Here is a 15,924-nt window from a genome sequence, read left to right as displayed (position 1 = left end):
CAGAACGGGCTCCATTATGCAGCTATATCTGCATTTTCCTTTTCCCGACGACCACACCGGTGGCCAAGGTTGGACTTTCTTAGGAATAGTTTAGCATGGTTTGGAACATTTTGTTTTTGTTGAATCTTCAGCTTCCTGGAAGTCTAATAAGAGCGTTGTGAGAAAAGGTTGTGACTATCTGAGCATGTGAGCTATGAAGTCTGGACAGGGGATACAGTCACAGCAGTCGCCTTCTCTTTTAGTAAGATGACTTTGTGGTCAGTTCCATTAGGACCACTCATTTACTTACCCGGTCCTGTTGCGATCCCGCGGCGCGTTGTCCAACATGGATTCGGGTTCTGCCGGGATTCACTAAGATCCTGCACCTGATATCCAGCAGGTGTTGCTGCTGCGCCGAGGTCCGCCGGAGTTCACCTGCTTCTTCCCGGTGCATGTAAGTGCTTGATCTTGCGACGCATTTCGTTTTTTAAATTCAGCGGTTTTTCCAATTCCGTCCGGTTGTCCGACGGCCACGTGCCCCGGATTTCTTTCACGTGAAAGCGGCGACATTGCGCCAAAATCCCGGTGGAATTCGTTGCAAAATGGTAACATTCGGGAAACCTGGGAAAAGTGCGGCCGCGGAGCCCTTAGTAAATGAGCCCCTATGTGTCATCCAATAACATAGACTGAGGGGACAAAACAGAAGATCCAAGCCCCCAGTGCAAAGTCTTTAAGAGGTCCCTGCTGTCCTCTTAGGTGATATTAGGTTTCGGGTTAATTGCCAATACCCTGCACAGACCATAGAGTAAGGATCGAGACACCTGAAGATACTATACTGATTTTTTCAGCAATTTTCAGCAATTTTCACTTCTCGCCACATCCTACTTTTGCTAAATGATCGATGTATCTTTTACACTTACCTAAATATACAAATGAGTGAAGGTGTAAATTACATAAATACAAAATTATCAAAAATTGAGCCGAGCAGCAAAGGCTTCAACCTCTTTTGATCCCCACCTGATGCCCGTTCTCCTCCACCAGTTGCTTTTCACATTGTAGATCCAGCGCTTAGCCCGGTACATGTTACAGCTCAGGCCATTGTATCTGCCGCCCACCATCTCTTTAATGACATGACCTTTTCTAAATGATACCTGTACGGGAACATAGTCATAGTCTGGATAAGTGAGGGGGACGTCACTCACATGCTGCTAATAAACATAATCATTATGACTGCCACTGACATAATGGCTCTGTGTAGGATCGCGCTCCGTGACTCACACAATACCTTCATCCTCGATATATACTTTTAGCTTATGATTTCTTATTCTGTACTGAGAAAAGGATGAGGATCCCACCGCATGTCTCTGTCAGTGAGTGACAGTGACATTGTCAGTGGGATGTTAGTGCGATTGTCCACCATTGTTATATCACATGATTTAAATGGAGATATATTTAGAAGCTTGCATGTTGGAACTTTTTTTCCAGCTACAGAACTATAGTCCCCCTCATAAGCCCAAATTTAAAGAAAAAAAAAAGATAATTTTCAGGATTACTCCAGCTACCACCACTAGTGGTGCTCATGAGCCTACTGATAACTGTTATAATACTCAAGCTCCCTCTAGTGGTGGCTGCAGGCAGTAAAATTTAAATATATTAAAGTTTCCTTGGACTGTCATAATGATGGTCTATGTGATCCCACCTTTGGTAACTCTTCATTGTGCTTTGTGATGTCACATCCGTTAGTCTTGAAGCATTTTGGCAGCTCTGTTCCAAAAAAGTGAATGGGTTACACCTGCAATACCTGACCCAAACTCTACATAAGACTCTCAACTCCGATCCAGAAGCTACTCTGGATCCAAACCAGATTCTGAGTTTGCATATAAAGGTTGACTATTATAAAATCCTTTATAGAGAGGGCTAAACTACCTAAACACATACAGTCTACTTCCTCTAAGATCTCAAGGTGAGCTACATCCTTATTACATGATTCTTGATTTAGTGTCAAACGAAAATTATACTTAGGCTGCGCGTCGGCACACAGGAGAGGAGGAGGGGGTGAGCGCTGCTCGCCCCTGCCCCTCTTCATAGGAAATACTAGACGTATGGCTGTAGATACAGCCAAAGATAGAGCAGGTTTTAGCTTTTTGCGGCTACGGCGCTTGTTGCACTTACCGTACCGAGCCCATGCGCCATAGATGTCTAGGGGGATGTATGTACGGCAAGCTTGTGGCCGTTCATACGTACCCCCGATGGTCATGTGCATGGGGCCTTACAAGGGCCAAAATAAGTTGATTGGTGGTTTCCCCGCCAATAGGACCTCCAATAGTCATTTACTAAGGGCCCGATTTGCGTTTTCCCGACATGTTACCCGAATATTTCCGATTTGCGCCAATTTTCCCTGTATTGCCCCTGGTTTTTGGCGATCGGAATGTGGCGCATCGGCGCCGGCATGCACGCGATGGAAATTGGGGGGCGTGGCCGAACGAAAACCCGACGGATTCGGAAAAACCGCCGCATTTAAAAAAAAAAAAAATTTCGCTCGGCACGCGCTTACCTTCACTCAGCCCGGCTCGGTGTATTCCAGTGCGTTCCGATGCTCTTCAGCGCAGCAGCAACATCTGGTGGACGTTGGAGGAACTGCCTTAGTGAATCGTCGGAAGACCCGAATCCAGTGCAGAGAACGCGCCGCTGGATCGCGAATGGACCGGGTAAGTAAATCTGCCCCCACGTTCCTAATAAAGGTTCTTTAAATTTTAATCACACAAGACAAATTGCACATCAGAGTATCAAGCATCTTAGCGAAAGATGTCTACGCCATGTGTAAAATATAGTCCTCCAGATCATGGCTCCTGGAGATTGTAGGGTTGTCACTCTATGTAATTCTCCAGCAGCCTGGATCTTTATAGAGGGACTTTTTATGGCCAACACTTGGCGTTCAGTCTCGGCCAAAGTAATCAACACATGATCCTGGTTGGTAATTATTTCCAATGCCAACTGGCGCGTCCTTTCCTGTAACTATGTGTGGACGTACAGTACATGAGTGCGCATAAATGCAAACAGTCTGAAAACCACAAGAATTGTATTCGGCATCCAAAATATCAGAGCAAAGTATTATTTCTTTCACAGGGTAAGCGTTCCTGTGTTTTCTTTGGACTGTAGGAAAACAAGCATCCTTTTTGAGTCAAAATAACAGTCTATGTCTCATGATGTCTCAGCAGGAAGCCAACATTACACTCAGGATTTTTATAGGATTTTAACAAAACTATACTGTCTACCTTTGATAACATGAGGGCAGATATTCAAAAACATAGGTCTTTTCCATAATGCTGTATCCGATATTCAAAAAAGTGGAAAGTAACACAAAGATCCAAGGCCCCAAAGTAAATACTGAAACTCAGATACTTAAGCCCTGTCCAAGGAGACAACTGAAACCGAAATGACTACCCCTTGTGTGGTGGCATTTTACTAACACGAATGGGACATATGTGGCCAAAGTGTATAGAATCAGAACTATACATTAAAGGGGAGGGCTCAATGAAAACAATTACAATTGGGCGCACTTTTGATACCATTTGAAACCACCATGAACACATACAATGGCAAATGATTGATACCACCACAAAATCCACAACAAGCCTGGCAATCCACTCTTGGACACCAAGTGGGGCTTGTTACCTCAAGCCTTTCCTGATCCTCACGTTCAATTTGTTGGGCAGAAATATTTGCAAGGATTTCCAAAAACCCATTATAATTTGATATGTAGCTAACCGGTACTAAGTACCTTCAGTCAATGGTCCCATTGCAGATACATTGGTTGCCCCTATGGTATAAATGCCATTGTTCTTCGAACGAAATCTACAATATGTATTTTTGTATGGACTAGAGATCAGAACTCTGTAATATAGATGTTGGTTGGTCATGTATGTCCGTTTAACAGAACAAAGGCTCCATGTGTGAAATGAAGGCCATCGTGAGGCTTGCCAATAGTTCCTCATTGTAAAATAATCATACGGTAGAGCCACCCAGCTTCATCACCCCAAACTACTCGATGCTGATCCTAAGTGGATTTCTGTATCTCATTTGTACTTTTTCTTTGTGTCTGACTTTAATCAAAAGAGATGTAGCTATTAAATACAAGCAGCGGCTCCCAAAAAAAACACAGGCCTGTTAATAAATGACAGATGTCTCTACCAAGATCGACTATTCAGATTTACCATTTTGTCTGGCACAGGAACTGCACTTAGACAATAACCGCATTGAAGTTGTATCGGAAGGGATACTCAACAAAACCCTCAACCTGAGTGTTATCGTGCTGAGTAACAACAGACTTCAGGAAGACCGCATTGCCCCTCGGGCTTGGATACACCTTATGTGAGTATGAGTAATTGGAGTTTTTTTCAGAATAGTGTGGCGGGGACCCAAGTAATGGTGCCAGGGGTGTTAGTCACAATGACTTTCCTGTTACCAGAAGCAGTCATAGCAGATCCAGATATGGACAATTCAACCTCCCTTTTCTGTTTGCCTGGTCAGTGAGTTTGTTCTCGTGACTATTAGTCACTTAAACCCTCATGTTACATCATATAATACATTAAGACTGTCACCTATTTGGTAACACCATTGGTTAAGAACCTTGATGGGCTCAGGTCTAGATCTCCATGGGTTGGAGGTCAAGATCTACAACTAGAGAAGTGAAAGGGTTGACCAATAGAAAGACCCAGGCTCTATACCCTACAAGGCCATAAGGACATCTAAATTAGCATATTCATTCAGCATCTTTGACTTCATGGTCACAGAGTAAGGTGACGACCTGGATGGGGTTTCTATAAAATGACAGAAACCAAAGACTTTTGTCTTCTCCAAAGAACATGACATGAAACCTGAAATTCAGCCTGCTGTATACAACGTCTTTGGAACCTCTACTCAAAATTGTTCTTCAGTGTGATCTTCTCAAAGATGGTGGCCAGATTGCATACGGCAGCAAAATTTCTTTGAGATGCCCATTCAAAGAAGTGGCCACATGAAAGAGGTGGTGCCAACACCTTGGTGAAGGGAAACATGTTCATTACATTAATCCCAATGTCAACGTCCATTTTTATTTCCCCAGGAACGTGGAATCACTGGATTTGTCTCATAATCGTCTAGTACATGTTCCATCATTCTTGCCAAGAGGAATAAAACAACTAATTCTACATCACAACCAGATTGAGCTTATTCCTGGCTATGTGTTTGCTCATATGAGACCCGGGTTGGAATTTCTTCACATGTCACACAATAATTTAAGAGATGACGGGGTTCACGCGGTGTCGTTTTTTGGACTCTACAAATCCCTTAATGAACTCTTGTTGGATAACAACCACTTTCAAAGTATTCCACGTGGTATGCTGAATTTGAAGGCCCTGCAGGTTCTCCGTCTCAGCTTTAATAAGATAAGGTGAGATACTATGGACACAATGTACCTTCTGCTTCTCTCCTCTAAAACATGCTGCCTGCAGATAGGACACGATGTACAATTTACTCTGAAACATGCGGCTTGTACATGCTCTAAAAGATTCTGCTTGCTGATACGATACTCGGCCGCATTTTCGTTGGAGTTCCCAACTTTTCGGGGATCGCGCCGGGGATTGTGGCGCACGAAATCGGTTTGTTTCGCAATCGCGTTGGCTTTCACATGCACAAATCAGGGGGAGGGCCGTTGGACGATCCGACGGATTCGGACAACGCACAGGATTTAACATTTAAAATTGTGTTGCAAGCCAAGCGCTTACATACACCGGGAAGAAGAAGGTGAACTCCGGGGGAGCTGAATCGCTCGTAGTGAATCGCGGCATACTTCATCCGCGTCAGACATTCCAGATCACGCTGGGACCGGGTAAGTAAATGTACCCCACTGTGTACAATCTGGTCAGCTCCTGCTGCTTTATAACATGTTTCTACCATCATAGAAGATAAGGTTAGAAAAAAGCCACAGGTTCATCAACCAACAGGTAGCCCTCTATAGGAAGTGTATAATCTATGATAAAACTGCAGTTCTCTTACATAAAATATGAACTAGGTATGGAGAAGTCTTCTCAAAAAAGATTGGCCCACATTTACTAAGAACAGTGCAGTCTTTAAAGTTTGCCTGTCTAGTGTGAGGTGCACATTCTTTATGAATCTGGAACCCTTTGCGCTGCCACGACGGAGTGCATCAATTTTTTTTTTGGTGCATCTTTAACATGGCTGTGCAACGCAATTCTGTTAGACTTTGTGGGGCTCATTTACTAAGGGTCCCCAGAGTGCAATTTTGTCGGGGATTGTGTCGCACGCGATCAGATCTTGGCGCATCGACGCCGGCTTGCACGTGACAGAAATCGGGGGGGGGCGTGCCGTCAGACAAACCGACTGATTTGGACAACGCGCAAGATTTAACATTTAGAATTGTGTCGCAAGACACGCACTTACAAGCACCGGGAAGAAGAAGGTGAACTCTGTCGTACCTCAGTGGGGAAGCAATGGATGCAGGAACTCGGGCGCACGATCTTCATGAATCGCGCCAGACTTCATCCTCGTCGGACCGCCCAAATCGGGGATCGCGACTGGACCAGGTAAGTAAATTTGCCCCTGTATGTTAAATCTGGCACAAACTGAGCACCAAAACACCCCCTTCAGTGCAGAAATTTGTGTTGCATGAAGAATAGTGCAGCTGCGCCATAAAAGGGTCACTTGCGACACAAATGTGGCACGGACCCTTCTTAAATACTTGTGCAAGCAGTTTTCACCTTAAAGAATGTGCAAAGTCCGACAGAAAAGTAGCACACGGCCCTTAGTAAATGTGCCCAAATGTCTTTAACAGAAGTTTCATTTTCCTTCTATTTTGTGAGATCTTATAGTGTAAAATGTGACACACAGACAAATAGAAAAGTTTTAGATTAGATAGGAGAAATGGAGAAGTGTTTGAGAACATTTTAGAACCATTTTAGATCCCTAATGCTCAGTATAATCTATTGTACAATAGTGGAAAGAGGCCAAACAAGACCCACGGGTAAGATCAAACCAACATGCCGAAAGGTACAAAACCTGGCAGCTATTTATACTGTACTGTATACAGCTGCATGCAATATATCCTCTGTCATCAGTCATTGCAGGCGTTCCTCCAAGGGATTCCTGATGGGAAGTCCAGATAAATATCTTTTCCAAGGTCTTTCCTCTGTCTCAGGTATACTTTTTATACATATACATGTGTAAGATACTAGCTCTTATATATGTTTATATGTATCTTTAAATGTTTTAAATGTTGGTTTAGTGCTCAGTTGAATGGAAGAGGAGATTCTGCACGTCCAACCATGACCTTTACTAGTTATGGAGGCCAAGTGGGTGCTGTAAAAGATGATATACGGATGTCAATGACCACGAGTGCAATACACTAAACACATGCTCTATAAAATCATTTTAGAAGTTAATAAGACTAATACTTTCAGCAGAAGAAGAAGAATCAGCATCAGATCTCAAGATTGATCGATATCTTCTTGGGGTTCTCGAAGAGAAATCATAAACCGGATCATCAATGTGTAACTCCAGAAAACCATTTAGGGGCATAAAATGTTAGGATTTTTAGGAAAACTGTGGTTTACAAAATCTTTTTGGACCATAATAAGAATATTTTAGCAGAAAAATGTACCAAATGCTATCTAGAAGAAGCTTCTTGTACAAGATTGATGATGACTACCTTCTTCTTCTTAATTTGGCTTTATTATGGTCCCTAGGGTTGGATCACCCCCAATAACACATAGACCAGACCATCAATGTATATTCTAAAAAATCTACATATTAGAATTTTAGGAAATTCACTGCTTAACGACCTTCAGATGTCTTTTCTTTTCTGCTTATAGGTGACGTCATGTAATTTTACCAAATATTTGCTCTTGGTTACCGAAGTGATGTTATCCAGTAGACATTATTTTTGTGTTGTGTTCTTCTGGTTTGTACCAAGTGGTCCGACTTAGAATCAGTTGTATCCAGTGCCAGATCTGGGTCCCATCAAACAATAAAGAAAACAAACAACACAATAAGATGATAGTAGCCCAGGGCTAAAAACCGTAAAACAAAACCAGATGGAACAAGCAGTGCACTTAGTTAGTACTGCAGCCTGTGTACATCCATATCTTTAAGGGGGTCTACATTAGAATGGTTCCCCCATAAACAGTATTCAGAATGGACCAAATTTTGCTATTTATTACCTGTCTACACTTTTCTTACCTTGATTTTTTAAAAGGGTGGATCTGTAGATGACATGTTTTTGGTAATTACTAGCCATTCCAATGTCACCTATACCCCCTCCAATTAATACCATTGGGACACCATGTTATGAAACTCCCAAACCATTGGAAGTCCACAAAGTTTGACTTGGACCTTATAGTCCACACACAATGATCCTGGTCAGACAGTAGGTGTTCTCCTTAAGGAGAGATTACCAATTAAGGCCACCTTAAAGGCATGTGGAGACTTTAAGCCATATATGTTTTTAGCAGGTTACTGTTCCTCCTTATGGAGACCCCCAGCTGGCTTAGTCTCATAGAACAGGCAGTGCTTATGGGAAAAAGTTTAATCAGAAGTCATCTATATATCAATGTTATTCTCTCCTATTAATAATACTACAGTATTTTGGAAAACCAGATCCACAAGGATGTATAGTATAGTTCAGAGCTAACCTTTTTTTTTAAATCCACAGGTATGTACCTTTAAATTCCATCTGTGATACCAGAATATCAGAAGACTCCAACCTGGTCTCTGTCCATCTGGAAAACAACTACATCAACCGACGCCTCATTCCACCGACCACATTTTCTTGCATTAAAACCTATAACAGCGTCATCCTGCGACCTCAACATGATGAATATGAGGATGAGGAGTACTAGACATAGAAGTTTCCATCCCAGCATAACCAAACGTGTATAAAGGAGGGTATTAAAAGACTGACCAATACTGAGCATGAGTGCAGGCAACCATACTGTTACCATATTGATGCCAAGATTAGGAAATGTATTCAGAAGGGGTGAGTGCTGGTGCTCACACCCTACAACTTTAACTATAATGATATTAATAAAAATGTATGGTCAGATGAATTTAAGTCAGTGAAGAGACACATTGGGGCACATTTACTAAGGGTCCATGGACCGCGATTCCATTGGGTTTTCCCGAATATTTCCATTTTGCGCCGTTTTGCCCAGAATTGCCCCATGTTTTTGGCGCATGCGATCGGATTGTGGCGCATCAGCACCGACTTGCACGCGACAGAAAGCGGGGGGACGTGGCCGTCGGACAACCCAATGGATTCAGAAAAAACACAGAATTTAAAAAACGAAAAGTGCCGCAAGATCATGCACTCACATTCACCAGGAAGAAGAAGGTGAACTCCGGCAGACCTCGGTGCAGCAGGAAATTGGACGCACTACCTTAGTGAATCACACCTGAGTGGAATACTCGTCAGACAACGCACCGCGGGATCGCGCAGAAACCGGGTAAGTAAATGTGCCCCATTGTAGCACATTTACTAATCTTGTCTGACTTTGAGACAGCGGAAATTTAGACAAGACAGTCTCATACCTGAAGAATCATATTGTTGCCATCTACTTATAAGCTCCTCATAAACTCCTCCCCTCACTATGTCACCAACCTCCTTAAAACCCTAATACCTCACTTTGATTCTGGCAGCAGCTCTCTTCTCTGCCACTGCTACCTATATCTCTGAAACCGGAAGACCCAATGACGTCAACACATTGCGCTTGTCTGTTTTAGGGGCGCAGTGGAAGAGGCTAAATGGTGGTGCAGGGAGCTGACAGATTCCCACTTCACCATTGTGATAGAGATGAAATCAGGGCATACCAGGCACCAAACAGGACAATGAGATAGAACCCAAAATCCAGGACGGTTGGAGGAACAATACCTTAGTTTAAAGCCATGACCCCTTTGTAGAAATCTACACCCCTCATGGAGCCTTTACCCCCCCCCCCCCCACACACACACACACACTTTTCACAACTTCTAACATTCATAGAGAGAGTTTATCACTAGAGATGAGCGAGCACTAAAATGCTCGGGTACTCGTTATTCGAGACGAACTTTTCCCGATGCTCGAGTGCTCGTCTCGAATAACGAGCCCCATTGAAGTCAATGGGAGACTCGAGCATTTTTCAAGGGGACCAAGGCTCTGCACAGGGAAGCTTGGCCAAACACCTGGGAACCTCAGAAAAGGATGGAAACACCACGGAAATGGACAGGAAACAGCAGGGGCAGCATGCATGGATACCTCTGAGGCTGCATAATCGCACCATTATGCCAAAATTATGGGCAACAGCATGGCCATGACAGAGTGACAGAATGAAGCTAGATAGCATCTAAAACATCCAATAATTGACCCTGACACTATAGGGGACGGCATGCAGAGGCAGCGGCAGCAGGCTAGAGAGTGGCATGGCGACATACCCTAAATGGACTCAGGCTTCAAACCAATGGGTGGCAGAGAGGAACCAAAGGAGGTGAGCAAGAAGCGCTCAAATAATATCGGTACATGATAAAAGTTTGCCAGTATATTTTGTGGATTACACAGCAGGGTGGCGACAAAGTTAACATGGAAGCCATGAAAACAACCCAAAATTCTGCCTGACACAGCTCGTTTGATAAGGGGACCATGTATGGAGGCAGTGAACTAGTAGTAGATTAAAGGTGCTGCAGTTAAAACTATGTTAGTTGGATCTTGGCATGGAGCTGGCGCTCTGCTGCCAGGCGAGCTTTCGCCAATCCAAGCCCCTGTCTCTAGGCTACTCCCCAAACAGCACTTCTAAGAACCTTTTGTATAAGATCAAGTGTAGTAGCGTTCTTATAAGTTTAGGATATGGCGGGTGAGGGGAATGTAAACAGATGCGCAAGAAGCGCTGAAATAATATCGGTAAATGATAAAAGTTTGCCAGTATTTTTTGTGGATTACACAGCAGGGTGGCGACAAAGTTAACAAGTTTGTTGTGGAAGCCATGAAAACAACCCAAAATTCTGCCTGACACAGCTCGTTTGATAAGGGGACCATGTATGCTTACAGTTCATGCCAGTCGCTGCACTGGCTGCCAGTCTCCTTTCGAATACAGTTTAAAATAATAACCCTCATCCATAAAGCTCTGTATAATGCTGCACCCCCCTACCTCTCCTCTCTTATCTCAGTCTATCGCCCAACCCGTGCTCTTAGATCCGCCAGTGATCTTAGATTAACCTCTACCCTAGTGCGGACCTCCCACTCGCGTCTCCAAGACTTCTCTAGAGCTGCACCAATTCTATGGAATGCTCTGCCCCGGACTATCAGACTAATACCTAACCTCCAAAGTTTCAAACGTGCTCTTAAAACCCATTTCTTTAGGCAAGCCTATAACACTCATTAACTGCATGAAGTTTTAACTCTTCTACTAACCCGTCCTGTGTCGTCCTCCCATCTGTTATCCAGCAACCAACAGGCACCAGACTTCTCTGCAGTCCCATTCACCCTGGACCTGGTATATAAGATGACGGCTGAGTGGTTCAAGCGACAGCAATTCCATTTATTATATTTTGTTCTATTCCCTAAGAAGAATGGCTTGACCATTAAATATTCTTTTACCTCGTGTTACCCCATCATCTTCATAAACCGTAAGCTCTGGCGAGCAGGGACCTCACTCCTGTTGTTCCATACAAATGTTGTGCTCTGTTACATTACATTTGTATTTGTTTCCTATGATTTGTAAAGCGCTACGGAATATGATGGCGCTATATAAATAAAGATTATTATTATTATGGAGGCAGTGAACTAGTAGTAGATTAAAGGTGCTGCAGTTAAAACTATGTTAGTTGGATCTTGGCATGGAGCTGGCGCTCCGCTGCCAGGCGAGCTTTCGCCAATCCAAGCCCCTGTCTCTAGGCTACTCCCCAAACAGCACTTCTAAGAACCTTTTGTATAAGATCAAGTGTAGTAGCGTTCTTATAAGTTTGGGATATGGCGGGTGAGGGGAATGTAAACAGGTGCGCAAGAAGCGCTGAAATAATATCGGTTAATCATAAAAGTTTGCCAGTATATTTTGTGGATAACACAGCAGGGTGGCGACAAAGTTAACAACTTTGATGTGGAATCCATGAAAACAACCCAAATTTCTGCCTGACACACCTCGTTTGATAAGGGGACGATGTATGGAGGAAGCTATATGGACGACTTTTGGAGGTAGCAATGGAGACAACGTGTGGAGGCTGCCATGGAGACAATTTAATTTGGATAGTGCCTGTATGTGGCAGTCCAAAAAAGTTTTCAAACCAGAGGAGCAGGTAGGTGGCCCTCCAGAAAAATTGAATAGATTGAGTGCCTGTATGTGGCAGTCCAAAAAAGTTTTCAAACCAGAGGAGCAGGTAGGTGGCCCTCCAGAAAAATTGAATAGATTGAGTGCCTGTATGTGGCAGTCCAAAAAAGTTTTCAAACCAGAGGAGCAGGTAGGTGGCCCTCCAGAAAAATTGAATAGATTGAGTGCCTGTATGTGGCACTCCCAAAAATTGTTTAAAACAGAGGACCGGGTAGGTGGCCCTCCAGAAAAATTACATGCATAAAGTACTATAGCTAGAGCCAGTGGGCCCTGTCAAAAAATAGCCAGTTTCCTCTGCTTTAGTGTACAAAGAGGAGGAGAAGGAGGAAAATGAGGAGGAGGAGGAGGAGTGCATAAATTATTCAGGTTGAGCTTCCTTCACCTGGTGGAGATTGGAAATTATGAGAAATCCAGGCTTTATTCATCTTAATAAGCGTCAGCCTGTCAGCGCTGTCAGTCGACAGGCGTGTACGCTTATCGGTGATGATGCCACCAGCTGCACTGAAAACCCGCTCGGACAAGACGCTAGCGGCAGGGCAGGCAAGAACCTCCAAGGCGTACAGCGCCAGTTCGTGCCACATGTCCAGCTTTGAAACCCAGTAGTTGTAGGGAGCTGTGTGATCATTTAGGACGATGGTATGGTCAGCTACGTACTCCCTCACCATCTTTCTGTAAAGATCAGCCATACTCTGCCGAGACTGGGGACAGGTGACAGTGTCTTGCTGGGGTGACATAAAGCTGGCAAAAGCCTTGTAAAGCGTACCCTTGCCAGTGCTGGACAAGCTGCCTGCTCGCCTACTCTCCCTCGCTACTTGTCCCGCAGAACTACGCACTCTGCCGCTAGCGCTGTCAGAAGGGAAATACTGTTTCAGCTTGTGCACCAGGGCCTGCTGGTATTCATGCATTCTCACACTCCTTTCCTCTCCAGGGATGAGAGTGGAAAGATTTTGCTTGTACCGTGGGTCCAGGAGAGTGAATACCCAGTAATCGGAGCTGGAATAAATTCTTTGAACGCGAGGGTCACGGGATAGGCAGCCTAGCATGAAATCTGCCATATGCGCCAGAGTCCCAACGCGCAAGAATTCACTCCCCTCACTGGCCTGACTGCCCATTTCCTCCTCCTCCAACTCCTCCAACTCCTCTTCTTCTGCCCATACACGCTGAACAGTGAAGGTCTGAGCAATGCTCCCCTCTTGTGTCTCGCCAACATTCTCCTCCTCTTCCTCCTCATCCTCCTCCACCTCCTCCGATATGCGCTGAGAAACAGACCTGAGGGTGCTTTGGCTATCAACAAGGGAATCTTCTTCCCCCGTCTCTTGTGACGAGCGCAAAGCTTCCGACTTCATGCTGATCAGAGAGTTTTTCAACAGGCCAAGCAGCGGGATGGTGAGGCTGATGATGGCGGCATCGCCACTGACCATCTGTGTTGACTCCTCAAAGTTACTCAGCACCTGACAGATATCAGACATCCACGTCCACTCCTCATTGTAGACTTGAGGAAGCTGACTGACCTGACTACCAGTTCTGGTGGAAGTTGACATCTGGCAGTCTACAATTGCTCTGCGCTGCTGGTAAACTCTGGATAACATGGTTAATGTTGAATTCCACCTCGTGGGCACGTCGCACAACAGTCGGTGAGCGGGCAGTTGGAGGCGGCGCTGCGCTGCCCTGAGAGTGGCAGCATCTGTGCTGGACTTCCTGAAATGCGCACAGATGCGGCGCACCTTCGTGAGCAAATCAGACAGATAGGGGTATGTCTTGAGGAAACGCTGAACTATGCGATTTAACACATGGGCCAGGCATGGCACATGTGTCAGTCTGCCGAGTTGCAGAGCCGCCACCAGGTTACGGCCGTTGTCACACACAACCATGCCTGGCTTCAGGTTCAGCGGTGCCAGCCACAGATCAGTCTGCGCCGTGATGCCCTGTAATAGTTCTTGGGCGGTGTGCCTTTTATCGCCTAGGCTCAGCAGTTTGAGCACCGCCTGCTGTCGCTTAGCGACGGCACTGCTGCTGTGCCTAGAGCTAGCGACTGATGGCGCCATGCCCACGGATGGTAGTTCGGAGGAGGAGGTGGAGGAGGGGTGGGAGGAGGAGGAGGCATAGTAGGCCTTTGAGACCTGGACCGAGGTAGGCCCCGCAATCCTCGGCGTCGGCAGTATATGACCAGCCCCAGGGTCAGACTCGGTCCCAGCCTCCACCAAGTTAACCCAATGTGCCGTCAGCGATATATAGTGGCCCTGCCCGGCAGCACTCGTCCACGTGTCCGTGGTCAGGTGGACCTTGTCAGAAACGGCGTTGGTCAGGGCACGGATGATGTTGTCTGACACGTGCTGGTGCAGGGCTGGGACGGCACATCGGGAAAAGTAGTGGCGGCTGGGGACCGAATACCGAGGGGCGGCCGCCGCCATGAGGTTGCGAAAGGCCTCGGTCTCTACTAGCCTATAGGGCAGAATCTCCAGGCTAAGCAATCTGGAGATGTGGACATTAAGGGCTTGGGCGTGCGGGTGGGTTGCACTATATTTTCTTTTCCGCTCCAGCGTCTGGGTGGATGCTGGTGGATGCTGTGGAGGATCGTGGAGGCGACGATGGGGTTTTTGTGCCAGGGTCCTGGGCAGGGGGCTGACTATCAGCTGACACAGGGGAAGGAGCAGTGGTGTGCACGGCCGGAGGTGAACAGGCTTGGTGCCACTGATTCGGGTGTTTAGCATTCATATGCCTGCGCATACTGGTGGTAGTTAAGCTAGTAGTGGTGGAACCCCTGCTGATCCTGGTTTGGCAAATGTTGCACACCACAGTCCGTCGGTCATCCGGTGTTTCCTTAAAGAACCTCCAGACTTCTGAAAATCTAGCCCTCGCCGCGGGAGCCCTCGCCACGGGAGCTTCACTACGTGACACATTTGGCGCTGATGCACCTGCTCTGGCCCTGCCTCTCCGTCTGGCCCCACCACTGCCTCTTCCAACCTGTTCTGCTATAGGACTCTCCTCCGTCTCAGAAGCACTGTGTTCACCCGGCCTCTCAACCCAGCTTGGGTCTGTCACCTCATCATCCTCCGATCCCTCAGTCTGCTCCCCCCTCGGACTTCCTGCCCTGACAACAACTTCACCACTGTCTGATAACCGTGTCTCCTCATCGTCGGACACCTCTTTACACACTTCTTCCACTACGTCAAGAAGGTCATCATCACCCACAGACTGCGACTGGTGGAAAACCTGGGAATCGGAAAATTGCTCAGCAGCAACCGGACAAGTGGTTTGTGACTGTGGGAAGGGTCCAGAAAACAGTTCCTCAGAGTATGGCGGTTCAAATGCCAAATTTTCCTGGGAGGGGGCAGACTGGGGGGGAGGAGGCTGAGGTGCAGGAGCTGGAGGAGTGCCGATTTCGGTGACATGGGTGGACTGCGTGGAAGACTGACTGGTGGACAAATTGCTCGAAGCATTGTCGGCAATCCACGACATCACCTGTTCGCACTGTTCTGGCCTCAACAGTGCTCTACCACGAGTCCCAGTAACTTCAGACATGATGAACCTAGGGATTGTAGCTCTGCGGCGTTCCCCTGCTCCCTCATCAGCAGGTGGTGTCTCACCCCACCCAGGA

The 15,924-nt window shown here is 46.0% G+C and overlaps 1 protein-coding gene across 1 annotated transcript in view; it reads left to right on the top strand.

Moving 5' to 3' along the window:
- Nucleotides 1-9,080, top strand: part of LOC140077134 (extracellular matrix protein 2-like) — a 37,850-nt gene extending 28,770 nt beyond the window's left edge. The window contains exons 8-10 of the mRNA XM_072124038.1: nt 4,211-4,350; nt 5,084-5,410; nt 8,687-9,080. Of these exons, the coding sequence (XP_071980139.1) occupies nt 4,211-4,350; nt 5,084-5,410; nt 8,687-8,873 (654 nt within the window). The 3' untranslated portion in view covers nt 8,874-9,080. The remainder of the gene's footprint in view (nt 1-4,210; nt 4,351-5,083; nt 5,411-8,686) is intronic.
- The last annotated feature ends 6,844 nt before the right edge of the window (nt 9,081-15,924 follow it).

The sequence above is a fragment of the Engystomops pustulosus genome, chromosome 9 (genome assembly GCF_040894005.1).
Source record: "Engystomops pustulosus chromosome 9, aEngPut4.maternal, whole genome shotgun sequence".
In the NCBI taxonomy this organism is placed as follows: Eukaryota; Metazoa; Chordata; class Amphibia; order Anura; family Leptodactylidae; genus Engystomops; species Engystomops pustulosus.
Note: the sequence above shows the minus strand (reverse complement) of the source record. Positions and strands in the feature narration are given on the sequence as shown.